Genomic DNA, 27,800 nt, shown 5'->3' with positions numbered 1-27,800 from the left:
TTATTCCAAAGGTGAACTACAAAAAGCTTCGTTCCTTTAATATCCCGACGGTGAAACCGATAGAACTTTCGAATTTCAAAACCTGTCCGTGTGAAAAGCTGTTTGCTTCTAAAAGTATCGAGTTGGGGGTTTGTTTTGGTAATTTTTGGTCACGCTCGCCCAGTTTCGCAGTCTTTTTTTTGTCCCCCACTTGCCTACCCAATATCATCGAGCAGTCCGAGCTACAGCTCGCTTCTAAAAAAAGTGATAAAAAGTTTTTGTGCACAAACGCTACCCCTTCATAGCAGCCTTCTACCATAAGTGGTTGCTAGAAGCATAATTTGGCCCCGAGATTTGACTAATTCCTAATATCAAGCCATCATCCATGGCCTTCTACCTTGATGTACGACCATGGACCTAAACTGCTTTCTTGACGGAAAGTTGCTAGGAAAATATGAAAGCAATTTTCTCTCGTAGTTTTACTTAATCCATGCTCTTCATGTTTGTATCTCTCCTAATACCTCAATGTTCATCTGCGGGAGGCCGAAACGGCTTTTTCCCCATCCCGGTCAGGATTTCGAGGGGCCTAGAACAAGTCGGCTGTATGCATCCAAGAAGGCAGTGTGGCAATGGTCAGGTGGCTAGGAAGCAAGGTAATGATTACCTGCTACCTCTGGGGCCTCCGATACGGACAATCTATGACGCATAGGAGGATTTCCAAGGCAACCAGCCCCTCGAGAAAGCATACCGGAAGGCTCCGCGGTTAGAAATAAGCCAATGGCACCAAGAAGCCCCCCTGCGCCGCTTCTCGCCCATATAACTTGTGACCGATCGACCAGCTGAAGCGGTTGTAGGATAAACAGACCTGTGGCACTTCACATCCGTAAGCAGAGTTTAGAGGCCTCCTCTTTTCTGGGCTTTGGTTACGATGTGACATGCAACCCTTTGTGATTGCAATTATGCGCTGTTTTCTGATCCTTGTCCAATTGGATTCTCCAGCCGACTGTATGATATACCTAAGTATTGCAACTTCTTTTGTTCGAATTCCGGAGAGATAACCCAAATCGCTAACCGCTTTGATAAATATCAGGACCATAAGGGGCTGCAGGCAACATGAACGGTAAATACCAAGAGCCAATACGCTTCAGGCGATGTATTTATCTGTGACGAAATGGATATTCTGCCAACTCCTGTGTTTGAAAAGGATCGAGTGGAGGAGCCGCACACACTTTCGGCAACAACGGCTACCTCAGCGAAACTTGGACGGAACCAAGCACTATGTTACTCCGCAGATCATATGAGTCATATTATACCCGTGATTGTTAGAGGTAGCTACATAGACAGAGAGAGGTCCTACCCTTGCAGAGCGCCCGGGATCGACTGCACCCTCTCGACTGCACCTTCTCAACCGCACCGTATCGCACGTTCCTCGCTTCTAGTCTAGGTTTCTAAGTCGCAGAAACGGTTTCCCAAAGCGTCAAGCTACTAAACGATTGGATATGGTGCTTCGCCTCCGCACTAGGTACCAAGGGCCCTAGTCTTTCCCACCGTCTTTTGGTATGGATTCAGAACCTCCGTTTGACATAGTAAGGTATGACTAGGCATTACCGTGCTGGGTAAGCCCATTTGAAACAGCAGCGTAATCGGCGGTCGTCAAAACAGTTACGATCTTTCTCTTCAGATTACATTTCCAAATCAATTAGACACAATTTGCTTCGCCTGCAAAGTGTGCTAGTTTTGGTCATTTTAGGAGCTGAACTGTACGACGTAGAAGGCCTTGACTGAATCATTTCCTAATCTTATCTCTGGACCTGTGAGCTGTTCTTGACATCTTTGTATCTAACACAGCTTCTCTTGTCCCAATGCGATAAATTTAGGATTGTTCTTGTGAGCCGGTGCCTCCTTTGCCAGGTCGCACTTTGATGGTATCGCTGCAATCGGTAGCTTGTTTAAGTCTTGGCATAATGCCATCGTGTTCTTTTACGAATCCTGCCATGTTGCAAGAATTCAGCCTGCCAATATTAAAAATATACGTATTGCAACTGGTCCGCCTTCCAGATAAATAATTGAAATCCCTGGCTGATAACGCCTAATCTCTTTGGAATCCATGATTTAAATGGTTCAGGTCAATGGTTAAAATCTGATAGTGTATGGAATAGTAACAAGGTTGACAAAACACCATTTGCGACACGGGTGTATCCTTGGCGGGACTTGATTATGTCATCTATTCTTTGTTGTCACAGTTACCAAAGTCGGTAACGCCCACAAGGCCCACAATATTGAGCTTCCCAGAGATAAGCGTTAAGAGCACAGGCCACACCTTATTTTCACCACTGATAATCCTTGCCCGATACTGCTCTACAACAAACATGTTTGGGGGTGGGTGTTGAAGTCTCGCGATTGTGCTTTGCAAGACATGCCTGGCGTCGGACGATGCTATTTTGGCCATCATTTTACCTTCCCCAAGAGATTTACAGCGTCCCTTTCGCGTCAGAAAATCGTCGGACCTTCATAAAGCAAGCGAGGGATTTTCCTACCTTATGCAAAGTAGGACCGGCGCAAAACTTGATCAGGCCATGGAAGTACCCAAAAAGGATTGGCACAGGGACAAAAAGAAAAGTCATAGCTCCCCGACGACCTAGCTTTGTGTCAATTGTTTGTCTGAGAATATTGCTAAAAATAATTTTCTAGGTTCGTAATTGCCCTGGTTTACAACATACTGTGGTGTGTGCTTGGTTCCCGCTCAGCATGACCCAATTCACAGGAAAGCCATTACACTACACATTTAAACCAATCCACATCAAACTCCCCTACGCATCAGACTGTGGTAATCCCTACGATTTGTGACAACTTTGATGATCTCATGCACTCGGTCGAGATCATTTCGGCCAAAGCCGCATGAGCTCATCATGATTACAACCGCCACAAAAATGAAGACCTGGAAATATTAGGAGAACTTCATCTACGTTTGCAAATAAACAGCATGACGATATGAGCTGAGGCCAAGGGTGTACGAAAACAACAATGCCATACCTCCGTTATCAATTGCCTGTCTCCCATAGGCACAAAAGCCTTGGCATAGCAGCATACACTGCTGTATCGCATAAGGGTGAAGTGAATAGGCTGACAGCAGAGTACGCATGGTAAAGTCTGCACCCAGCACACTTTGGTCTCGTTGCTTACCCGATGTATGGGCATATGGAATTTGCTTAGGCCAAAGTTTCCGTGACGCTATCCATCAAAAGTTCCCTGTCAACCAACTTCTGTAACAAAATCGAGGAGCGTACTTGTAAAGAATTCCATGGGCACGTTGGAAAGTTTCTTCTGTGCGGATAAAAGGCAGTAAAGAGACATGGACAATTATCCGTCATGTGTGTGCTAATCTAATGGCCTTTACATCCTACAAGATATCAATAAACCCGGCCGATTAGCCACCGTGATATTGGTTGATTGTGTCGGTTTTTGTGTCAATAAAAGGTTGGGGGAACGCGTCCTTGCAAACATGTAGGTTTTTTTATGGACGGGGTAAACCTTGTATGCGAGTATGGCTGCGACGCCTGATGAGCGGCTCTGTTTAGCTCGGCTTTTTTCTTGTAAAGACATGCAACAGCTTTCTATTATGGGTAAATTTGTAGGCGGTTAGAAATTACGCAAGTATGCAGGTGTGGTGTTCTCACAATATTCATATGACGCGCCTTGCTGGTGATAGTATAAGCGTTGCTAATTATTGTAACATCGCAATTTCCTCGCTGTATATCTCGTTAAATGCGCAGACAAAGAGCTTGGGATATCCACATATTGTGAGGGGAGACGTGTGGGTTGGTCGACTATATTTTTTATTCCAATAGAGAGCTTTTTGGTCTTTCCGCCAACAATAACAAATTTAACCTAGGGATGATGTAGTGTTTGAAGGAAGAGAGTACAAGTCTTTCCAAGAATAAACAAAAACCAATAAATGGGTGCTGCAGTTGCTCTAAATGATCCATGAGTCGGGCTGTGATTACAGCAAGGGTTTGCTAGTTGTAAGGAACATTACTTCACCTGGGGCCACTGCTGGGCGTGCGAAAGAGTAGACGTGCCCCTATAAAAACGCCATGCACGTCCTCCAAAAGCTGGAAAGTCGAAAATCCTCCTGGCGCCAATCCATTAGGCAGCAGCAGGCAATCACAGCTTATTCTTGGATCGTTTGCACCAAAGGCCAATAGGGATAGATAGCGTCCAGCTGCTCTACATCACACCGCACTTGTGCTTGTGGGCCAGTTGGGCACGAGCGCCATTGGCTCTTCCACGGCGGAAAGGTTACAGTGCAGTTATTTGCAGCCAAACATTCTGGGCGCTGGTTCCTTGCCTCGTTACCTTGAAACTCCCTGACGCCTCCGTTTCCAGATATTGCGCTAGCAGGCCCACAAAGATGTGGGTAGGTCGTCTATGTACCCTGATACGAAGAGTTGCCCATCTTCCCAATCCCGCTTGCCTCATTCCTCATTATAAGGGGCCTCCAGCTGCCGGATAAGCCGCGTTGGCTGTGAATTTCTCCGTGTTTATGCGTAGCACAAGATGTTTTCAGTACTACTGGGGCTGTTAGCACAGCATGACACAGCATAGCGACAAATAACAGGGCGACAAGCAATGTGACCGGAATGAGGAGTCAAACCCCATTTACGGAGTACCTCGAGCAAAGAAGTACCTTTCTCTTCATTTTTTCGATTCTTTTTTTCAATTTCCGGGGGTGTGTACTCCATCCATCGCGTCCAACATAAGCTGAGACCCTGCGGGCTTCATATTGGCCCTGTTCTTACTCAAGTTACCAGCTTTGCTCGAAAATACGTGGGTTCACATGATACCGCAGAATGACCAGATCATGTGGGAAATCCAAAGCCTGTCCCAAATATACGGGGTTTTGCGCATTATTACGTGTGCTTCTCTGGCTGTTACCTAGATCCCTCCGAGGACTGGTGACAACGAACTGCTTGACTACACGGCGCAATTACATTGGGGCCTGAATCGAGGACTCTTCAATGTTATATTCAAGCCTACAATGCGTTTTTAGCGGTCACTTCTTATTGAAATCTTTCCTAGCAGTCTAGCTATTCTTCCAGCAGTCAACGATGTCAAGCGCCAAGAGATAATTCGGGTGAACAGAATAAGCAAGTTAAATTACATTAGCACTGAGCTCAGCGCCGCGGAAAGCTAAGGGACAGATGTCAAAACCGGATGCTCTTTTGATTATGGCCATCCTGTATTAATCAATTTCATTTTATAAATTTTCAAAGGAACATATCAGCTCATGTCAGTTGGGGTTAGGAGCATGCTATGTATTTGCGTGTCGCGGAGGTTGAAGTCCGCTGAAATTATGGTGGGACAGAAATTGAGACAAGGGCTGGATAGTGGGTGGGTGTCTAATGGATGGAGAAAACAGGTTTGATGGATCGATGACCTTATCTGAAAATCAAACCATTCGTCGCCTTATACAAATCCACCGCATACCATTGTCTATATTGAAAAAGCAAAATGAGTGCACATAAGGATTCCGCAATTCCCCAATACCTGGGCTCTTGAGTATTACACGCGTACATTGCTGCTGCCTCAAAATCAGGATCCGATCGTCTCGGGAAACTAGATGATGACCGGCTTTTGATTTGTTTCCTCGTATGAAAGTCCTACACATGTGCTTTCTTGCTTGGAGCTGATTCTCACGAGTTCCGCCTCGGGGGAAAATTCCTCGTCACCTAGGAACGCGGCTGGGCGACGGGAGGACGCATTACGTCTGATACCTACTTGGGCGCCGCAGTAAACCTTTTTGTTGGCATTGTAAGTGATCCAACGGCTTTGGGATGGCAAGTTCGGTAGTACCTTGTTAGAGCATCCGCACGGCTAAAATTCCCTGCTATCAAACTGGCTGGTAGCGCCCGGACCAAAACTAGTTGCCTTCGGGAGACTACTTTCCCTTACATTTGGCAGTCTTGACGATAGTTAGGAGAAGGTGGCGATTGCACAGTAATTTCTTTACTACAAAGAAACCCACAAAAGCTTTGAGATTACATGATACTTTGTGCTCAATTTTGTTCTGCAATATTCGGGAAGGAAGACGCTTTTATTGAGAACGTGCGAGTAAAACAATCATGCCGCTTTAACTCGGGTTTAGGGAGCTCAGCTACACTTGACTTGCCGATGCTCCTTGAAGAAAATCCTACTTTGAGAATTTGCTGTACCCACTCGCGAAAAACAAACGTAAATACTGAACTGTTCAACCTGATAGAGAAGCTGACAAAAGTTGGGTGACTCCATTACTCGACTACCATCGGGTGATCTCGTGTGTAGCGAGTATCCTTCACACAAATCTTCGCTGGCTTGCAACTAATTTCCTTTTTAATCCGAGTTTCTTTTGGAGTTGTCGCAGCGTGAAATTCATCAGGTGGTGTGCACATATCCGACAAGCTTAGCATCTTACTGCTCCGCCCCTCAATACAGCGTCTAGACTGATGCTTATTCGGAGTTTTCCTCATGTGCAGATTCGCTCTTTCTGGTGCGACTTCATGGATGGCCGGAAGTCGGAGAGATTGATCGCTGTTTGCATATGGAGACAGAGGGAATGCTAGGTCATATGTCTGTCTCCCGATATGCGATTCGTATACTCGACCGAGCTGGGATGGTGAAGCAAAAGTCGACATTTCCAGCTTTACCTCTATTAAAGCTATACGCCTCTCCAAGTCTTGTATTCTTTTGGGGTGATCGTCAGCTTCAGGCGCTAGCTTTGTTGGCTTTACCGGTTTGCGGGTCTGAGGTCGACGCTGGATGGTCTTTAGCGTGTTATGGGCTAGTAGCGCGTCAGTTTCTCTGTTGCGAAAGGCATTTTCACTTTTGACAAGTACTTACATCTTAGAATATGACTGGAGAAATCGTTGGGTGGAAGCCGCGTTTTTCCACGCTCGCTGCTGGCTTTCGAGGAGTGGAGACCCTGTTGCTGGGTTTGCAGCAACCGTCCGTCCACAAACTCCGCCTCGCAGGCGTCGGCCATGAGGGGTGATGTAGTTCCCGTCAATGGTGGAGGTGGCATGGAAGGGAGGTCGTAGGCAGGAGAGACTGGCGATCGAAGCTCGTCTGTGTAGGTTGAGGAGGAAATTGGTGGCATGATTGGGAGCCGATGGCGACCTGTGTGAGGTACGACCGAGAGCGGATTGATATAAGACTTCATGGGGGGCATGACTTGAGCAAGAACCAGGGCCAAGGTGGAGGACCAAAAGGTGATATGCTATATCAAAGGCTTGTTCACCTCTTCACACCGGGATATGGGCGCATGCAAAGGATACCTAGGATGTGCAGTTAGAGAGGTGTCGATCGGGCTAGTCCAGTACTCGTTTTTTGGTGAATAAAAAACAAAGCACCCATACACAGATTTACTGTCAGACAAAAGCGATTTGGTGGCCTTTTGTCATGTAAAAGACCACCACAAGGTGATAGAATACGACTACAATAAGGATACATAGCGCGTCCGTAACGACGCGCTTGCCACCCACCATTATCATCGCTTCAATACAAAATAAAAACAACCGAACCTAAGTTATAATATTGATAATTAGACCAGAAATGCGGCATGTGTGAAAAATAATGATTGGATCATAGGCTTTGAGAAAGTCCCACACAGCCTCGATGACAGTGATACAGCAGGCCACTTAGCCCACGCCCATCAAGCCTGCGTTATGTATCATTCTCACCCTATGAATCAGTTTAGTACCATCATCCTATTATGCGACTCGCAAGCCGTGAAAAGGGATATAGTGATCAGCAGCTGCATGTCTATCCAGAAACATAACGACGCGCCAGACTCTACACGCGAACGAAAACATGTACCCAATCACTGTGGAAGATAAGGGTGAGCAAGGCGGCCTCCATCAGAAGTGAAACTGTGTGACTCAGAAGTACAGTTAATAACCATCGGCCGGTCGGCTACATGCTGCCGTCGAGATAGTATCGCGCCAGGTGATGAGGGGCATCAGCACCCTAGTGGCGCGAGAACGAACGTTTTGCTTGCGGGTGTTGTGGACCTCGTGCCTACCTTGTAAGGGTGTAAATGACGATAAACCTGCTTGCGCTTTTGGAGGAGCACGGTAGGTGCAACTATATTTGCCGCTGTGAGTGCTGATCCTACCATCCGGCCTCCTGGGGCTGGACAGAAAAAGCAAAATGACTCCGATTGGCAGGCCTGCACCCATAAACCTCAAAAGTAACGACCTGATGTGAGGTTTGCATCATTTGAGACGTGTATTCTGTGAGTCACAATCTTCTCATTTTGGATGAAGACGAGTCGTTCTGGTTCTCGATATGGAATACCCCAGTGGGCAGTAAGCTAAAGCCATGATCTGAGAGATGATCACAGCCTAAGTAACACATCACGGATATTTGAATCCGCAGTCAGTCTCCACAGCACCCTCACGAACATTTCCCGTTTACTGCATCACCAACCAGCCACCTTTCGAAGCAACTTGCAAGAACTTAAAATCTTTCCAGCTGCCTTCATGCATCGCCCAGCTTTTTTGCGCTTATACCCGTTTGTAATTGGATTATTCCCATTATCTGCTGACCCTCAGACGCCCCTGAACGCCAATGAATTTCCGGCTCGCCTCACTGCTCGCAGACGGTCAATTAACGAGCACAAAAGGTGGCCACACAAACCCAATAATACCACCCACCTTCCCCCTTTGCTCACTAACTGACCCCTGGATAAGCAAGCAGCGCATCTTGGCATCCACGAAAGGGCTTATCTCGCACTGAAATGAACGCTCAGAAAAAAGGATGCCTCCAAACCACCCAGGCCAGCACTGGGCAACACATGGCCAGAGCATGCTCATCACATGCAGCCAAGATAACAATAAGTAGCGAGTGGCCAGGATATGGGCAGTCTGTTCCGCGAAAGACGCAGTCCAGTCCCGCTGCTTAAGTACTTCCGAGCTCGTTCCTTTCAGGATGATCCACTTGACGATTACTTCCTCCGCAACGCGTGCTAAATTGCTGCCCTATGTATCCCAAAACATACAAACAGACCCGCTGATCAGTCGCGTCTTATGGTTGGTCTCTTCTCTATGTTGAGAGGCAAGGGTGGCGGAGAGCGTTGTCGTGCACGCTGGTCTTTGCCTGATCTCCATTGGACACCTTGTGAGTCGTCACGGCTACCAGACTCCAGCTTAGAGATTGTGATGCAAGCCGTGATCAGCGGCAATCAGCCCCATTCAGACTCGAACGCGAACGTGTGGAATAATGATAAAATGAATTAATAAGACGAGACGTCTCGGTGACTAATTGGTGGGCTTTTTGGTATTTTCTAGGATGTAAAAGCTGCTGCTGCTGCTGTAAGTCTGAGGGTGCGGTCAGGCTGTCTTAAAAGAGCTCAAAGTGTTTTAGGTGCTATCAAACCGGTTTTCCGAGCAATAACAGCTTTTATTACTTCTTTTCAACTGTTTGACGAAATTGTGGGTAATGTAATACGGCTTCCTTCCGGCCCTGCCATGTACCTGTGGGGTCCCTTTGTTACAGCGGTGCGTCTTATGGGACGGCCTAAAAATACCGCTTGCCGGTCCCTGCTTTCAAATGATCGTCCAGCCCGGCTATTTTTGATGTACCTTTAAACTTGTATGGTATTTTTTCGATTAGGGAGCGTTGCATCTTGTCTTTGTCAAGTTCTTGTCCAGTGCGGCGGGTTTCATTGCGACAGAATGAAGAGGAGAGTTTGTGACAGATCCGGGACAGGTATGGGGATCCAATCCATGATCGTCTTCATGTGGTCAAGGCCAGTGAATGCGTAAAACGACCTGAGAACCAACGAAAGCCCGAGTGGCATCCTCTTCACACAGGGGGCTAGTCCCCACACCTATAGTACTCATACAGAAGCTTCCATAACTATGACAGTTCCCTATTTCCCGGTTCCTTCCCTTCTTTCCTTTCTTGGTCTGTGATAAACACAAGAACTGTCGATTAAGCCAGTTCATTGGAGCTGCACTACGCTGCGCCACTCTGCATTACCAGCGGTAAGTTGATTCCTTTTCGCCGAGAGAAACCGAACAACACTGAGTGTTTCGAGTTCGAGTTTACTAGTCTTATTTCACAATATAGGACTGGGAAGACCCTTGACTGATTTCCAGAAGTGGTGGGATGGAACAGAAATCAGTGAACAAATAGATACTCTTGCTGGGCAAATACTAACAGTCTATTTTCTGTGCAGAGGTAAGAACAGCGAACTGGAATAAGATTAACAGTCGGCGCTAACTTCAGCTCATTAGTGGGTAACAAGGAAAAAGATTTTAACCTGTCAAATAGGCAGCGCCGGAATTGGATAAATCTGTGGGAGAATTGACTATCGATCTTCGTTTGTTGCGGACTAAGATCGAGAGTCACATTAGCGGTGGGTCAAGTTGTTGCTCGTTCTGCTCAGATATATGGGGTCATCTGAGTAAGGTCTTTGGGAATGAGAGAGGAAAAGATGACGACTATATTGAAGCTTTGATGTTAGCAATATCAGGCGTGCGTCGTAGATGATCTTATAGGATACTAAACGGGAATATGTTACCGAACACAGCTTATTTGTACAGTATCAAGTATTTCTATTTAAAAATAACAATGGTAACTACCCTGCCACTCCGATTCTTCAACGAAGAGAGCATTGGCGCAGCCTACGACAACAGGGCAGGGGGGCTAGTCCTGTAACAAGTCGAGCGGACTAAATAGACTGTGATCGCGTGCATATCATTGAAGCGGACTGTTAGCGCATCACAAATTCATCAGCTCGGCAGACTTGGTAGAATCACATGCTTTTCACTATGATCGTGGTTGGCAAAAGTGTCCCTACGCATTTTTTGGTAGTTTTTTTTAGCTATTTTCATATCTCGCAAGTAAAAATCCAGGCGTTTTATTATGTGTGGCAATCTGATTAGCTTTCTGCTTCTGTGAATTTCATCTTCTTTGGTATGCTTTACTCCTGGTCGATACAAACCTCACTTCCGACGGGCCTTACACTATTACACCGTTTTGAAGAATTGTGATTGCCAAGATTGCTAAAAATGACATTTGAAGTGGTATACAGTCTAGTAGCAATTTTTTCGTTACTGAACTTTGCCTTGCTATTATGCTTGCGAGGGTGTCGGCCAATAATGTGTGGCAAGGACGCCCAAAAGACGGTTCACCACTAACTTATGGTGTACCGCGTCTTTCATTGGAAACAGTAATCGCGTTTGGCGTCCGCGTTGTGTCATTATGGTTATCCCAAATCTATTAAATCCGTTCACCGTTATAATTTGCTTAAGCCTACGTCTAAGGCTCTGTGGTTCAAGTTTTTGACTTCAAAACGTCGGATTTCCTGCAGCTTGAATTTATCATCTCGTCTCCCTCCTTCATTTTGGCAAACAAAACTTGTACCCAAGAATTCTCTAAAGCGAGTCGGCCCCTGAACCATATTCTACAACCTCTTTTTAATACATTGATTAAGTCCTATAGCTTTCGAGGTTTATGTCTAGAGATTTAAGTCACCAGCTCGCAAGCTTATATCTGTTCGGTCAGCGAGGCCCACCTCCGCTAATTCTTAACCGCAAAAGATACCCATCAACTATTTTCCTCCTGTTTTACGACCATTCATTCCTTCCTCATCATGTCCTCGACCAGCTGCGTCTCCATGCCGAAGAGACAGAAATAGTTGAACGGCCGAGTCCCACTAAGGCGGAAAGGCCGGAAGATATCTTCAAACAGTACGGATGGCAAATGGTGACAGAAATACCAAGGCTCCTGTCCCGGGAGAAGTGTACGCCACGCATTGGAAAGACTCCGTTTACTTGGTCATGGTCCTCCCCTGGTCTCCATCGCTTGCCCAAAGCTGTCCGAATATGACTAGGGCTCTGTTTGTTCAATTTATAGCAGCTGACCTGCCCAAAAGGTTAATTCCCGAATGCTTTTCGATACTTGATCCGTCTACCTTAAAATGGGCTTCCGGGTACGAAGACGGTGGCGAACATGTCAATGAACGCCAATATCCTGTACGATGATTCGACAAAAAGGGTTTGTTGGCTGGGTACCAGGTTCGGAGCTGGTTGGTTTCGACTTTCTCAAGGACTGCGAACAAGAAGAAATACAAGGATTTGGAGACGCCAAAAGAGAGTACGCAAACATTTGCGGATACAGCAGCTATGCAGAAATGAAAAAGAGGGCAGCCGTTCTTGGAGCGGCTTCAACCCTAATTTCGACGAAGCTCATCTCAGAGATTGCTGCTGACGAGACTCCCATTCCGAAATTTACCTCCCGCCCAGCAGTTGCTTTGAACGCCAAAGAGCAGTGTGAAATACAGAGTTCCCAACTCACTGGCGAGAGATACCAAAAGGAGCTTTCATTATTGGCCAGGGCTGTAAATGCGTACATTGATGCCACAGAAAAAGATCGTCAAGCTAAGCGAGGGATAGAGGAGGTACATCAGAAAACCCGAAAACGTCAAAAACTCGAGGTCAGGGATGACGGGCGCGAAAAAAAATCTCGCTGCCAAGTTTCGAGGACTTCTGCAGCACATTCTCAGCCATTCAACCCACTTGGCCACAAACGCGTGGGCCAATCTGAACAATATCGACAAAGTATACACCAACTGGCAAAACCATTCCTTTTCAGCAATTTTGACTGGAATCTAACCCGACCATCAGGCACCCGATCATGTCAGTCTTTCTCCGAATGTGACTTCAAGCACGACCGAAGCGGGCGAGACGCAGAAAGTTACCAGCTGTTACTTCCCGGCGATTACCGGGCGCCAGGACTCTCGAGTGGTAGAACTATCGCCCGCCGAATCTACCATCTCTCGCTCCGTTATTTCTCTGAGCTTCAGTGACAAAGCCAATAGCGGTTCGGGACAAACAATTCACTTTTTCAAGCAAGCCGACAGAAAATCCCGCTGGAACGACCTCGCAGTCAAGCAAGTCGTTAATTGGAAGCATCCCCAGAGCCGCAACCCAAGCCGAAGCTGGGCAGAGTTACCACCAATCTGGGCGGAAATGCCAGCGATAAGGTTTCTCTAAGCAGGCTTACCGTCATTCATATGGTAGCCCCAGTCAAGATAAGCAGGCTGCAATTGTATGCCCTCTCTGATCCGCCGGAGACATTGGGGGTGTGGCCAAGGGGGAAACAGCCTGGTCAGCTATTTCAAGATTTCCTTCAGCATGACAGAAACATCAAGGCCGGAGATGACGGAACCGACTGTGCTGAAAATTAATTAAGGAGATTGAGACAAACGGCGAATCACTGGAGCTGTTTCAGCTGACATTGCTTAGGAGATCATCTTGGAGAAACGAATCAACGCGGTAGATCCAATGGAGGGAGAAAGAAGATAGCAGGAAACCGAAAGAATAGAATGAGCTAGGCTGCCTAAGGTTTAATTTATGGGGAGATTTTGAAGACGTTATATGCCTGTTGATGCTGCAAAGTGATCAGACACAAAAGATGAGTTTCGTTGCCGCCCAAGTTGTATTAAGAGACCAGCACCTGCCCGGCGGGGCCAACCAAATCGAACTCCTCTCCTTTACTAGCCATTTACGTGTTCAGCTAATCTGTTGTCCCATAAACTTGATTTGCTGCCATGTCGATCCCTCCATTGAATCTACTGCCCTGCTACTTTCTTTTGAACCGTTTCCATTAATTGAAACTGATAAGCTGGTTGTTTTCCGGGGAGTTTGGGGAGGTGGATTGCTGGCGACCTGAGAACCCATGCGCCCAGGAAAGACAGCATCCTTCGAGGGGATAACTACTTTCTGGGCATCTGGCTGTTTCGTTTAGAACGTATACTGATGGAAACATTGGGATGCAAATGTATTTTTACCATCTAGAGACGAAGGAATATGGGATATATATAGTGTGAGCAGCTTCTACGTTGGAATAATTATGAAACCTGTTGACCCAACAAAATTTTGGTTTAAGTTACCTAATATAATGTACAAGAGGTTTCCCTGGTTGTAGATATTAACTGGGCAGTTTAACCAGAATCTGGAAGGTTACTAACACCACTCCTGCGGGTCTCGCCATCAGGAAGAATACGAACTTTGAATTATTGCCCAACGGGAAACCGCTTTCTAGGCTTCCACCTACTCTGTTTCGAGCGAAAAGGTCCGGCGTGATATCTCCTCCAGGTTCATATCCTGAATTTCATCATGCCCAATATTCTTCCAAACCGAAATGTCACCTTCAATGATGCTGCGTCGAAATCTTTCGCCGACTTTTGCAATGGTATCAGCGTTTGCAGAGTTCTTGATAAGTTTGCGCAATGATTGGATCTGATGGTCTGTTAACCGTTCAAAGTCTTGAAAGCCAGGCATCCTTTTCTCCCCAGCAACGGGTATAAACAGTAGGTATTCCAGGCCAAGTTTTAAAAAGGTACGGCGTCTTCCTAACCAGGTCCTGAACGCGGAATCGGTTGGTCTTTCGGTCAGCATGTCGAGAGACTTGTCAACTATTTCGCTTGGTAATCGCCGCAAAACTCTGTTCTTGTCGAATAAAGTGCCAAATGATTCATAGTACATCAGCTCAACCGCGTGGGTCTCCAATATCAAGGCCACCATTCTGCTGAACGGCGCATGCTTTGCCCAACGTGCGCTAAGGGCCAAATATTGATCTGCCTTTTTTTCCATGGTCTTGTTGGGCAAATTGAGATCTGAGTTGTCAATACATGCCATGATGTGGCTCTTGGCCCGCTCTTCTGCATTTATGACCTCATTTGCCATGTCCTCAAGAGGGGTTAGGTCTCTTTGTCGTTTCGCTGGGGGCTCATTTGATGGCTCCTCTTGTGCCTCGTTGTGCTTCCCCTTTCCGTTCGATATAGGCCGTTCACTAGGCGTTCTTATCGGCTCTGGTACATGTTTCCTTTTTGGATGACTTCCACGAGGATTTTGAGAAGTCGGCGCGGGGCGCAAAGTCGCAACTGGCTTGGGATTGCGGCGTAGGGTAGCGGTCCGCTCACAATTGTTCTCGGGGAACACTAAGTCAGCGGTGATCGGGTCTGACGGCTGGCATTTCTTGTGACACGGCCTGTAATCTTGCGGAAGAACGTATTGCAGATCGGCATAGTTGACTGCTTCAGCGACTGTCGCCGTCGCACCAAATCCCGAGTGGTAGGCGCGTGGGTAAACGACGACTATTTGCCCGGCTTCTTGCATAAAACCTATCGTCGGTATGTCTTTATTCCGTAGATACTGAACACCGCCATGTACCGCCTCATGCCGCAGAAATTGGCTGTGATCTTGGTCGATGTTTAGGGCTTCTTTAAACGTTGCGGATGCTTTGTCAAAGAACCCTGGGTGTGTGACAAACCATATTTTCTGCCCATAATAAAGATAATTGATCGCGCCCAGCTCAAAGTCTTCGTGATGCCATGCAAACGGAGCGAAAGGGGTCCCTCGGTAGCATGTCGGAGTATGGAGTCCCGGTATGCCTGTTCGAGGTAGTTTGTTGCCTCGGATTGGCCAAATAGGGCTTTCTGGAGGCAAATAAGCACAATCCCGTTCGTTGCTGGTCTCTGCTGGGATGTCCGTTTGATAAGCAACACCCTCCAAGCTTTTCTTTTGTTTGAATGATTCCGCGACGAGATTTTCGTACGCCTTGATGGCGGCATCCAAACAGCCAACCTTCTGTGGATTGGCAGGTAAAAGAGGAAGGCTTGATCCTTCTTTTTTAGTGAAGAGCCGCCAAAAGCCGTCGAGCTTTTCCGGGAAGTAGGTTGTGCACTCTGCTTGCTGAGGTCTTTGTTCGGGAAGTTCCGGTCGAGAGGCTGTGGGGATTTCGATAACGAATGCGCCCTGCTTTCGTGCTCCGAGTTTCTCGGCGACAGTGAAAAGCAAAGGGCTACCATTCCTTCTTTCTTTTAGGTCCCGATATTGTTCAGGGTTTGGAAGAAGCAGCACAAATTCGCCACCCTGGCAAGGAACCTGCCGATATTCCACCCCGCATACCTTGGGATGGGAAGATGGTTCAGCTAGCGCGATGGCTGCTGGTGGAGTCCGGCTTTGAAGTTTGTTTTGCGAGGTTTTTGACGTGCCAGAATCGTTTTCTTCACGGACCCATTCCTCCAGCAATCGCTCGAGGTAAAATAATCGAATAGAGTATTGGTCACCTTCTTGTGGGGTATGTTTGCCGAAATATGATCGTACCGCTGTTACGCATTGAAGTAAACAAGTATTGCCGGCATAGTCAAACTACGTCGAGTTAGAAACATATTCACCATATTGTCGTCAGGACCTCTTACCTCCTTCTGAGAAACATTCAAGTTTAAGTTCCAGGCTTGTTCAATATCGGTTTTTAGCTTGTTTACCAGGGCGTTTTCCATTCCCCAGCAGGACAGGCTCCCCGATTTTCGGTCTTTTTGAACCCTTTCTTTTTGCAAATGTTGCACTGCCTTCTCTCCGGAGTCGACAATAGCGACAACGAAATGGTCAGGCTGTATGAATGACAATTGGTTTCCAGCTGCGACATGGCAAAGGATAATGGCGGCGTGCTTCCGGAATTTACCATTGATGGACCGGTCTTTTCCGTACTCAATGATGCGACAGGAATCCATGCGACATAGCTGGTAAAAGACACCAGCCCCGATAAACGTATCGGGGTTGAAGTACCTGACCTCGGCCTTGCGTTTGGGGAAAGATAGTGTACCCCAGTCAATCATTTGACCAAGCCTTGTTTCACAGGACCCTCCGAATTGGGGGAATTTGAGGCCCGGGCGCCGCCTCGGCAGCTGCAAAGATTCAACGTCGATCGAATTTTTTGTGTGGGATTCGGACAATTCGGCATCAAGGGTTAATACAGCGAGTTTGACCGCCGCGTCTGAATGCGCATTGCCCTGGATATCGCTGGATACGCTGCTGCAAGTGCTGTGGGAATTGTTTGGGCTGCCACTTTGCTTTTCGTTGCTCACCGTTAACGACTTTATATTATACCCAGTAAGGCCGTCGCAAACATCGCCACTGGTCGACGTCACCTTCCTCGGTGGAGAGGGATGGAAAGCTGGGCCTGGTTAGCTTTTTTGTCTGGTGGCTTACCAAACGTCAACATACCTTGTTTTTTGGCCTTTTCCAGTACTTGTCTGTATTTTGCGTTTTCAGCCTGCAATCTCTCGATCTTTTTGGCTTGCTCTATGACCTGCTGTGCTTGCCGTTGCTCGTTCTCGGCCCGACGTCCAATCTCTTCATCGTACTGCTTGAGCAGCTGTTGTCTGGTTTTCTCGATAAGCTCGGCATTATCCTCAGAATGCTCATGCTTTGAAATCGTGACTGCTCTGTGCAAGCTTTCGTACTTGGCTTTCCAGTCGTTGGCTTGCTTTCGAAGATTCTCTTCGTTGGACCGGCTACCTTTGAGCTTCTCAATTTCAGCCTCTAGCCTTTCGATTTTCTTTGCTGATCCTAGCGTTTCCAGTTTCTCTGAAAGCCACGCAATTACTTCTTTGTTACAGCGAATGTATTCAGGCGCGCCATCAAGAAAGCTGTTCAGGTTTGCCATTTTGTCGGGCTGTTTCAATCTAGCAAATTGTCCAAGATCATCAACGACCGGTGCAGCATGGGGAAACTGGCAATATTCCTTACAGACTCTCGATTGTCATGGGTATGGCTGACAAACGAAGCCGTTCTATTGCGCTTTTTTCCATTGCACAGCGCCAAACGCACGGACCAAAAGTAGTCGCCCCTGGGCGACTACTTTTGGTCCGTGCGCGCCAGTGCAAGTACATCGAAGACGAATAAGAACAACGAACACGACTTTGACTCCTCTTCATTTCTGGCCAATCACCACGCGGTAAGGCGATAACACCAGTTGATCATTTGCTTTCCCGGGTCGCGACACGGCGCGAATGCCAGGCGCGCCCGATGCAGTCCAATGAACACAACCCCTTTCCACCCTCCACTTTCTCAGCAGGTCGGGCTTTCCATTTAACGTCTGCTGCTTCATCGGATTGAAAATGTGACGCCAGACGCTCAAAAAAGGGTTTCTATCATTGTGCTCAGAAAATTCATCCAAAGATATTGAATTATGATGGGACTGCAATATAGGTTCTCATAACCCTTGGGTCATCCGCAGCAGCTTGTCGCAGGTTCAATTGAGGGAAAAACCATGATCTCATACGAAATGGCCGTACCTCCCTATCTTTTAGCAGGCTCTGCCGTAATCAGAAGTCGGAAAACGATTACACAGCAACGTATTTTTGTGATGCTCCTGGGTTCAGAACCAGTCTCTCGTTACACAAATGAACCCACAAAAAGCACGCTTCGGAGGGCATCCAGAATCGCTGCAACTAAGCCTGTCAAGGACAAAAATACTCCCTGCTGCCTAACCCATTACCAACCGCTCAGAAGCCCAAAGCCCATACTTTCAGCTCGAACCGTCAGATTGTAATTTCCTACAACGAATTTCGTCACTCTCATGTATCCTATTTAAATGACGCTGTAGGCTGTCTTTGCGCGTAAACTTTGTGTTGCAAAGTTTACAAGCGTAAGTTTGTAAACCCGAAGAAAGTTGGCTGTGTTCTATTCGTACGTTAGTTATCGTATAATCAAATTCAAGACAAGAAGCACTCTTACGTATTGACTGATGCCTCTTCAAACCACCATTACTCGCATATGTCTTTAGACAGATAAAACAGGTGAACCTTCTATTAACAACCTGCTCAAGAATCGGGCTTGAGGTCTGGGTAGCAGGTGTAAACGTTTGTTGTTGGCTAGGCAGATATTCAAGGTTTTCAAAATGAGCTGTGACCCCGGACTGTGGGTCGAGAACCATCGAGTTCTCCAAAGGTAGTGAATTATATGCCACGCCGGCTTGGATTTGCAGCCCGTCATGCTGACCATGGCCTGTATTTTATTCCATGCGAAAGTGCACACAGTTAGTAGTTTTGTGCGGGATAGGTGCAACATAGCAATTCACCGATGGTTTGTGCCTCAAGTGCCGTCGAATTCGTTTGGAAGACATATTCTAAGCTCGGATGTGTTTGAGCAGGCCAAGTGCTGTGGGAATAGTTGATCGGCTCCAATAGCGGAGTTTCATCTTCTCCCTGCCACAGATGGCTATCGTACCTGTGCTGGAGCTCATGAATTCTTGTAAAAAAAATTCTTCCATCATAACTCCTCTGCTGGTAGCTCAGCTTAGGGAATATTGCGCCGAGGCCTGGATTTGACCGCGATGCTTCCTGCTTCTCAGCCTGAGTGAATGTATTTCAACAAAGAAACTGAATCAGAACCGGTCAAGATTGGTATTTTATGTTGCTCTATACTGCGTAGCGCCACCGCAGGGTCACCATGACACTTGCAACTACCGACAACGCGTTCGCGAAGACGCATCTCCCAACCATCATCACAATTCCTTCCACACAAAAACACTTGTTTGTTGTTGTTTTGGGATGTCAATCAGCACGTCACATAGAAGCGATTGGATCACAGGTCTTGAACAAGGCTTACGACCTGATAACAGGTTTTAACGTTACTACGGTCCGTGTCCAGTCAAGTCTGAAGGTGAAATGTAAATAAGGAGACCTCCACTAAAGGAGAAACTGTGCAACCCACAAAGCGCAGGGTGTTTTAATAGCTGCAGCCACTGACTCCACACCCTTCTCGCATTGCTCAGCCGGCTTTCATGCAGTCTCTCTGCTAGGATGAAGTTTGATTGAGCTGGGATCAGCAAACAACGTATGCTTCCATCTACAAAGGGTTTCATTTCACATTATGACTGACGCCCAGGAAAAAGGGGCTGCCAAATGCACCTTCGGATATAAATTATCACTATCGAAAAGATCCACTCTTGACAAATCACTCCTCCGGGACGCGAACTGAATCGCTGGTTTACGTATCCTAAAACATATTAATAAACCAGCTGATTCGCGCCCTATGGTAGGTTGCCCTCATCTCGATGTTGAAGCAACGGTATGCATGGCCTAGAGCGCGTCTTCGCGAACCTGTCGTAAATCTTTCTCAATATTGCGTGACTTCACAGTAGCCTCATAAATAAGATGGCGCAATAGTCGCCACGGCATGGGCTGCCTCGAGCACTGAGGCTGAAAATATGTTCACGCTTTCAACTTTCAGTCGAGGGCAAGCTTGGGTCTTTGGAGGTTTAGAAAAACGGTGGTGGAGTTCGTCTTTTCAATATTCTACAAATCCATCTACAATCGGTAAAGCTGCTAGCACTCTGTTGAGGCCGTTACAACGAGCATGCAAATCCTGTTGCCCTTCACCAACTCTTGATTTTGATTCCAGTTGCTTTCGCCCTAACCCACTTTGAAATCCATACAATCAAACTTTGTCTCAAATTTTGACCAAATTTTCAATAACTGGGCTAAGGACCCAGATGTATCACACAGAAAAGTTGCTGCTGCCTCGAAACCAGGCTCTCCCATCTTTCTCAGGAAACTGAATGATGACAGGCTTTTAGTTTGTTTCCTCGCCTGACAATACTCCATCTGTGCTTTCTGGCCCTGAGCTGGTGCTCGCGAGCTACGCCTCTGGGAGGACGTCCTCGTCGTCCAGGAACGTGGTTTTAGTGATAGAAGAGTGTATGTTAACGGCTGACACATACTTGGCCGTCGGACGAAACTTTTTTGTGTTCACGTCGTACGTGGTCCAACGACCCTCCTCGCCGTCTCCCGAGGTTCGAATCTGTGCGATCTGGTACGCGAGCCACAGACACCTCTCACGACGTTGTTCTCCCATCAATGGACTCTCAAACATCTTCTCGGCTTCCTCCATGTCTTCATTGACGCTGAAATGATCGGCCGGAAAGGCCATCTCCGCCCAAACAAGCCCGCGCGTTGCTCAATCCTCGGGAAGCGGTCTCCCCTCGCCTATGCGGGGGAACTCGCTCGTCTCGTATTTGTTGGGAGACTCAAAACCCGCTGCAAAAGAGTTTAAGCATAAACTGAGTAGATGCCAAGAGAAAGAAGCCTCGAGATGCGAAATCGCCGGTGGTTGAGCCTTGGTCCCGCCTGGTCCCTTAGGATGGCCATTTGATGCAAGAACATGAGCCTAACGTTGAGGTAAGAAAGTATGTTCAGATCGCCCAGCCGTAAAAGAACAATTGTATCTGTGCTTTCCACAAACTGGAGAACTTCTTTAAACATTTTGAGAGGTCGACTACGTCATCTTTGGCCTCCGTGGTGGTGGTAACTGGAGCATTTTCATCGTCAGTATTGGATGGTTTCTGCGTCTCTGAAGCTTCTTGCTCGGCCGAAGCCGGCTTGTCTCCGACTGGAATGTCTTTGGTCGAAGCGTCAAGTGCCATAATGAGAACGTTGGTAGACAAGCCGTACTCCAACAGTGCACAAATATTTGTCACGGCGATTTGATATCCTGCCTCCAACCAACGGCGTGCGCCCTTGGCCACAGCCAGGTCGAGGTTGGAAATGAATTCTTTGCGCGCCTCTTCGAAATTTTCGGTGCCCTTGCCGGTGAAGAATGTCCCGTGACATCTGACCAACGCACGATCGACGGCGTGCAATTCACCGTATGAGCCAGCCATAATGGGTTCGAAAAGCGTGAGAATTGAGTCCCTGGCGATTTTAAAGGGAATGGGCACACATAAGCTCTTGGCGTAGTAAAAAATCTGTGCTACAACGTTAGGTCTCGCTAAAATTGCTAGGTGGTGGTACAGGCGTCCGGTGGTGGGCGCCTTGTCGCTAGCTCGCGAGTACTAGTCGCGAGAAACAGCTGTCCAGACATCCCTGTCGCGAACGTCGTCGTCTTCAATGGCCATTCTAGACTCACGCAATACCATTTAGGCGGGCAATTTTTCAGAGGAGCAGAACACAAAAGGGGCGTACTTACCTATATCGTGAAAGGTCTCCCAAACATTCTATCCAAGTATATTTAAAAGCTGGTACAGTTTCATACAAAAGTGCCATCATAGAGTACGAGGAGTAGATGAATGTGAGCATGTACTCAAGCGAATGTGGCAACCGGTGCCTCAACAGCTCCAAACTTCAAGTAGACAAAGAATCAGTCTCGTCTGCCTCGCAAAACCATGACAGAGTTATCAGGGAGTCTTACAAAGTATGAATGCCGTGTCGCCACATGCGCGCCGGCATTGTATATTTGGAGGCAAGGCGTCGCAGTGCTGGACTTGCCGAAGGGTGCTGAGAGGCGAGGAAGAAGTCGTGGTGCTCATGTAGTAGCGTCCGGTGCAAGGCAATAAGAGCTTGCCACTGGTCGGTATTTAGCTTTGGGGAAGCCGAGTCGTTATTCAGCGAGTAGTGTGCATTATCGACCTCTATGCATTTGTTCTCGACCATGACAAGACTAGATTGCAGCAGGATTAGTACGATATGAATACGCCAGCCTCACTTCAGATGATTATGTCGAGTGCAGTTAACAGGCTTCTGTCGCACGCCAGCCTTTCGGCAGGCAGGTGGGAAGCCGCCCGTATCTTGTGCTCTGGTCCACGCTGTGCCAAGACTTACCCAGCATATACGCCTTTTACCTCATCCACCAAGTGCTCCTCACCTATAGGACGTGTCTCTAGCTGTTTTACCAGCTTGTTGACCTTTCCGGCTTCGGCAGACGATTCGCAGACCGTCGAAACTGCAGTCGAACCTGTGGTTGGTTTTACCATTGTGTGAGAAGTATTTTTTTCTCGATTGCAGATTTCTGAAGGTGGCGGCAATTCATAAGAATAAGGACGGCAATCGGAATTTGCTGGTACAAAAAGGAGTTTGGGATACGAATCGCATTGACGAGGAATGAAGAAGCTCAACTGTTCAGGACATCTTGGTTTGCTGAAATCTGCTCTTTATATATGTCGCCTTTGGTTCGCCCAAACCTTGGTTAAAAAGGCAACCATTTGGATCCAGTAGCATTTACCCCCTGCTCATAGTAGAGAGAGAGAGCTTGGAGTGCTAGCAGGCCGACCAGCCCTGTTTGCCCAATCCAATGACATCTCCAACTTTTGTACCTCATGTACCTCAGGCCCTTACAGAAAGCATCCCCTGTCCAAATCAACAAAAACAATTGCTAGGAAATGAATTCACCGCTAACAGATTCAGTAGCTTCTGTTTGTATGCGACAGGAAACACTGTTGTTAATACAGGGACCTAGCCTGATGCCACCGATAATGCAGACTCTCCTTACGTAAAAGCGGTTAAACTCTCTGAAGAGAAGTAGCAAGGCCTACTTAGGGACAGAAGCTAAATACGGACAAGGATGCTGATCAGTCGAAATCAGGTGCAGTGAAGATAATACACAATGCAGGTTTTGGGCGAAACGAGAATGGTTCCTAGAAGAGCAATCAAAATTTCCCGGCTCTGCCTTCCTTTGATGGCCAATATTCGGACATAAAATCTGTGTTTGAACCAGTTAGTGAGCAGCATCCAAAAGCGTACTCAGCACCGCACAGTTGCTCGATTGATGAAATCTTTCATGCTCTATTGTTCAAACTTACACGTTAGTTGGGCGCGAGTTTGTTTACCTTGTTTGGGTGTGTAGCAAATGCGCTGAAGTTTGCCTGTAGGGGCCCATGCAACCTATCATCAAGGGGGTGAGCGTAGAGCACCCCCTGCATCGAACTTAGCTGTCACCGTTGTTACCGGGCCAAAACTCTCCGGCTGATGTTGTAGCCTTGTCCGGCATTACGAATCCCTCAATACTGAAGGTGGGATATTGAACCATGCTCTTTCCCTGAAACTTGCGGTTCAAAGTAGTGTAGTGATTTCAGTTTCTTCTTGGGCCTTCATCTTTTCAGCCCCACAAGCACAAGACTGGTGCTAAATGCTCATCATTAAACCGGATATGCACCAGCCCCCGGCAAACTTTGGCCACTCAGTCGAGAGGGTGCGGTCGAGATGGTGCGGTCCCTATGTAGATCGCTGGGTTTGGTCCCCCACAAGAGTTTTATTCTGCCGCTGCCTTGGTTCGCCAAACCGCATGTTGTTGTGAAGAAGGCATCCATAGGCACCCTAGCTTGAAGGCCAGATCACTCCAATTGGCAGGCCAGCACCAATCAACTTCAAAAGTAACAACAGGACGCGAGGTTTGTAACGTGTATTTGTGAGTCACCATCTTCTTCTTTTGGATCTGGAGGCCCTCGCATATCTTCAGACTTGTCGGCGAGTGTGATAATGATCAGCTTGTGCATTACTTTGACGCGTAATGATTACAACACATCCGCGTTCGCGTCCAGATGGCTTAAAACGTTTCCGAGAGAAATGACGGCGAACACAGATGCGATACCATTGGTTCTGATTAGGATTCTGTCTTGTAATTTACTAACAGTGCTTCTCATCACATGCCTTGAACGTCCCATGAAATTGTGCGTCATGTAGGCAGGGAGGTGGTGGGTCCTTGGGGGTTGCATTGAGAGGCACAGGGTGGAGGAAGAAGCTTGAAGTTGTGCTGCTAACGAACGGGTCGTTCGGGGCAATTTAGTGATCTAATTGAGATAAACATACCTCTCTGCTTCTTCTCCTCTCAGTCCTTGGTTACCTGGTCCTAATGCGAGAGAGGAGAGTCTGGACGAGCTTATAGTAAATTGAAAAACGACAGATGCCGGCTGACATGTGAGATTCGTGATCAGTGGCGTAGACATCGGGAAATATGGATGTCATACCTTGGGGCCAAGAGCGGGTATCCTCGACGAACCAGCCGTTATTAGTGGTAACCAGAGTTAAGACTGTAGGAGGCGGAAGGATGATTGAATCAGCGATGCCTTTGAGGTTTTCGTGGGATAGTGTGGCATCCCACCTCGGCGTTGTCTAGTGTCTGGTTTCGCGCTGGCGTGGCTCGTTGGCCCTTTGAGAGATATGACAATTCTTCATTAAACCCCGAATATTAGGGAGCAAAGCTACAGCCAGATCCTCTTGTTCTAACGCGTCTTGCTCAAGAGACCTTCCATTTTTGGCTATTCCTTTTTTCCTGTGGAACCTTTTTTCCCTTTACATTCTTTTCTCTTACAGCCAGCTATAATGGTGTTAGAAAACTTATTAAGCCGACATGTGAGGGACCAGACATACAGCACAAATCCTCCTTTCTCGTTTCATAAATTAGGTTTTCTGGGCATCGCTTGTTGGATTGTAACGACTTGCAATACGATTGACACCATCGCGCCACACCAGTCTGGGTGTGGGAGCAACTGTACGTTATCTGTTTAACTTTTGTTAAATATTCGTAGGCAATCTATGCCAAAAAAATGAAGGAAGCGTACCTTTGTATGATCACACATGTCGATTATTTTTGCTGGACTACCTGCTGAGCTGTAATAGAGAAACCCAAGACTGCTATTTATGTATTTTCAATAGTTTTGCAATGCAAGGTTATATCTTGTTCTCTCTTCAAATGCAATCACATTCCTGGCTGCTGGTATTAGATTTGTCCCGAAAGCTGATGCTGGCATTCTGCTCTGTCACCACGTATTTGTCGTCAGTCTAGCTGCAGGATGACTGGCATCCCAACCTCCTGTCTTTGATACAACCTTCGAAAGAACCTTCGAGGACCCACCTTAGCGGGACAGTACACCCATTAAGCCGTCACGGTAATAAGATGATTTCTCGCGAGAGAGGTGTCATAGGGTGGGTCTTGGAAGGTTACACAAGAGGATTCCCTCGCCTCTTTTTACTGATATCCCTTGCTCGGGTGGGTTTAAAATGGTCGTGGATGGGGTCTATGCATTATATTCTTGATCATTGGACCACCCCGGGAACAGTAAATGAAAGTCGATAGGCTGGAGTCGTAAATCTATGGACTGACCTTGACTACATGTCCCGACGCGTTATCCCAATAATCGCGCCAACGCATGTCGCCCCTGGACCGGCCAGCACGCTGATGTAATTCATCTGCAGAGGTGCTGAGGAGGGGGGTTTGTGATACAAAAAGACTGATTGGAAGAACCGCCAAGTCGCCTCCTCCATCCAGGCGTATCTTTACAAACCTTACGCCGTTACATCACCCTATTCGAAGATTCATGAGGGAGGCAAGATGGTTCCCTTTATGATTAGCGATATCAGAGAAGGACACTGTCAGAGTGCAGTGAGCTATACAGGCTACTTAGTTGAGCTTTTTTCTGCCTTTTAAAGTGTGTTGGGTGGCTGCGCTGTTCTAGCTCTGTATACACTGAATCAGAGGGCATACTATCGAATACCGCAGCGCAGTATTTATCATTCGCTCATTCATCTCTGGCAGCTCATTGAGCAGACATCTTTATCGCTCCATTATTTACCAACCTCTCTATTGTGTTGTTAAGCGGCATTCAAATCGAAAACACTCATCATGGACGGGTATCCCGAGTCTGACGAATGCGCAATCGACAGTGATTCCGACTCGGAAAATGAAAGCCTGACTCAAAATCTCCCTTTTGAACGGATATTTCAGAAAACAAGCGTATCATCCAGCCGAACCTCAAAATCATTCCTTACCGTGGGGTTGGAAAATGAGACGCACCCAGCAAAGAGACAAACGAAAAATCACCATTCCAGCTTGTATAAATGCTCAAGCTACGAACCTACGAAGAAAGTCGACATTGAAGGCAGTAATAGCAAAGTGTTGAACAATCAACCTAAAGGCGCTCTTGTAGCAGAGACAGTACTGAAAAAAAACTCTACTGAACTTCGTGAGGGCGTTCAAAAAGGAAAGTCAAACGAGAGCTCCAAAAATTCTTGGCCCGCAAGCACCACGTCACGGCGAGAAAAGATGTCGGGTAATGGTCGCCAAAATGTACGGTATCTTGAGCAAGACGCGTTGGGGAAGAAAAGTGATGACTGGGATCAGTTCGACACCCACGATTATCACAGCGTTTGCTGGTAAATACTGGTTGCTGGTTATGTACATCGCTTCTCCCCACTCAACCCAGCAGTTTGAGCGCTCCAGCAAGCACAAGAGGTTTTAGTCAAGACAACAGGAGTCTTACTCTCGACCGCAAGCTCCTCTTCCTCCCCCCAAAACAAGAGCATTGTCCGGCTACTCAAAAGAACGCCAAAAAGCATCAAATCTCAAAAGTTTACTTATTATCTCACTGGGACCCCGAGCTGGGCAAGTATTAGAGGGTCGCCAACGTCCACTCTGGGCATGAGGGTCGTGAAACGGTTGGCATTGCTGGAGACTTGCGGCTGCTTATTTTCCAGATTTCGGGCGAGATTAAGCGCTGCAAACGAGGTTATGCCGGGGGCAACCAATTTGTATAGACTTCAACCAGCCTCCCCAAGCGACAAACTTCTAGGTTTGCTTTAGTATATATACGAAATATAGCCATGTTCTTTTCCCCTGTCGAGTCGTACTTGAACACGTAGGTTGCGAAGGGGCGGCAGGGTTGGGCTCTTATGAGTTGGTTCTGCTCCTCCCATCGAGTTTGGTATAGGCCGTTTGCCAGGCCCATGTCCCATTTATCACCTACCTCATCTTCAAAGGTTCTTCAGGGTGTTTTTGCAGTTGGCATCGAACCTGAGGTTCCAAAGGCGGACAGAGGCCATAATATCTCTGCATTGCCCAGCTCGTACTCGCGCCCTAGCAATCCGTCAACAAATCTGACACCGGCCTTGGTGCGGAGCTTGCTGTTGCCAGTATTTCTAAAGCCAAGCATGGGGCGCTCGCAACGCTTGCGAATGCGGCGCAGTTTGTCGTTAAGGCGATTACCAGTCTCGATAAAACTATCAACTATCTCCTTGCTTTCGATAGTGCGGATACAGCTAGTTGCAGGAGGTTGCGAGGTGCCCTTGCATGGGTGACCGGTTTTTCTTTTCTTTTTTTTTCTTCGTTTCTTTTTTGTTAGGCCAGCTTAACTGGGGCACATATTTCTCTGCTATCTTGGCCAGCCCTCAAGATTAATGATTGGATAACAGGCTTTGAACTAGTTCTACACCGCCTCGA

General features: G+C 47.2%; 6 protein-coding genes across 6 annotated transcripts; 2 read left to right on the top strand and 4 right to left on the bottom strand.

Moving 5' to 3' along the window:
• Positions 1-6,266: 6,266 nt before the first annotated feature.
• PpBr36_05773 (uncharacterized protein) lies at positions 6,267-7,183 on the bottom strand (the record flags this gene model as incomplete). Its single annotated transcript, XM_029892923.1, has 2 exons — positions 6,267-6,727; positions 6,856-7,183. The coding sequence occupies 2 exons, from the start codon at positions 7,181-7,183 to the stop codon at positions 6,267-6,269; spliced, it is 789 nt and encodes a 262-aa protein (XP_029745589.1).
• A 4,971-nt stretch (positions 7,184-12,154) lies between these two features.
• On the top strand, positions 12,155-12,829 carry PpBr36_05772 (uncharacterized protein; the record flags this gene model as incomplete). Its single annotated transcript, XM_029892922.1, has 1 exon — positions 12,155-12,829. One exon carries the CDS (start codon positions 12,155-12,157, stop codon positions 12,827-12,829), a length of 675 nt encoding a protein of 224 aa, XP_029745590.1.
• A 1,246-nt stretch (positions 12,830-14,075) lies between these two features.
• On the bottom strand, positions 14,076-17,475 carry PpBr36_05771 (uncharacterized protein; the record flags this gene model as incomplete). The annotated part of the gene is made up of 3 exons (XM_029892921.1): positions 14,076-16,178; positions 16,229-16,803; positions 17,034-17,475. 3 exons carry the CDS (start codon positions 17,473-17,475, stop codon positions 14,076-14,078), a joined length of 3,120 nt encoding a protein of 1,039 aa, XP_029745591.1.
• A 2,978-nt stretch (positions 17,476-20,453) lies between these two features.
• Positions 20,454-20,744, bottom strand: PpBr36_05770 (uncharacterized protein; the record flags this gene model as incomplete). Its single annotated transcript, XM_029892920.1, has 1 exon — positions 20,454-20,744. One exon carries the CDS (start codon positions 20,742-20,744, stop codon positions 20,454-20,456), a length of 291 nt encoding a protein of 96 aa, XP_029745592.1.
• A 5,463-nt stretch (positions 20,745-26,207) lies between these two features.
• On the top strand, positions 26,208-26,823 carry PpBr36_05768 (uncharacterized protein; the record flags this gene model as incomplete). The annotated part of the gene is made up of 2 exons (XM_029892919.1): positions 26,208-26,729; positions 26,788-26,823. 2 exons carry the CDS (start codon positions 26,208-26,210, stop codon positions 26,821-26,823), a joined length of 558 nt encoding a protein of 185 aa, XP_029746159.1.
• Positions 26,824-27,090: 267 nt separating this feature from the next.
• On the bottom strand, positions 27,091-27,618 carry PpBr36_05767 (uncharacterized protein; the record flags this gene model as incomplete). The annotated part of the gene is made up of 2 exons (XM_029892918.1): positions 27,091-27,332; positions 27,375-27,618. Coding segments are annotated over 2 exons (486 nt in total), but the record flags the coding sequence as incomplete, so codon positions are not given.
• Positions 27,619-27,800: the final 182 nt, after the last annotated feature.

This window comes from Pyricularia pennisetigena (assembly GCF_004337985.1).
Source record: "Pyricularia pennisetigena strain Br36 chromosome 4 map unlocalized Pyricularia_pennisetigena_Br36_Scf_6, whole genome shotgun sequence".
NCBI classification, from domain to species: Eukaryota; Fungi; Ascomycota; class Sordariomycetes; order Magnaporthales; family Pyriculariaceae; genus Pyricularia; species Pyricularia pennisetigena.
Note: the sequence above shows the minus strand (reverse complement) of the source record. Positions and strands in the feature narration are given on the sequence as shown.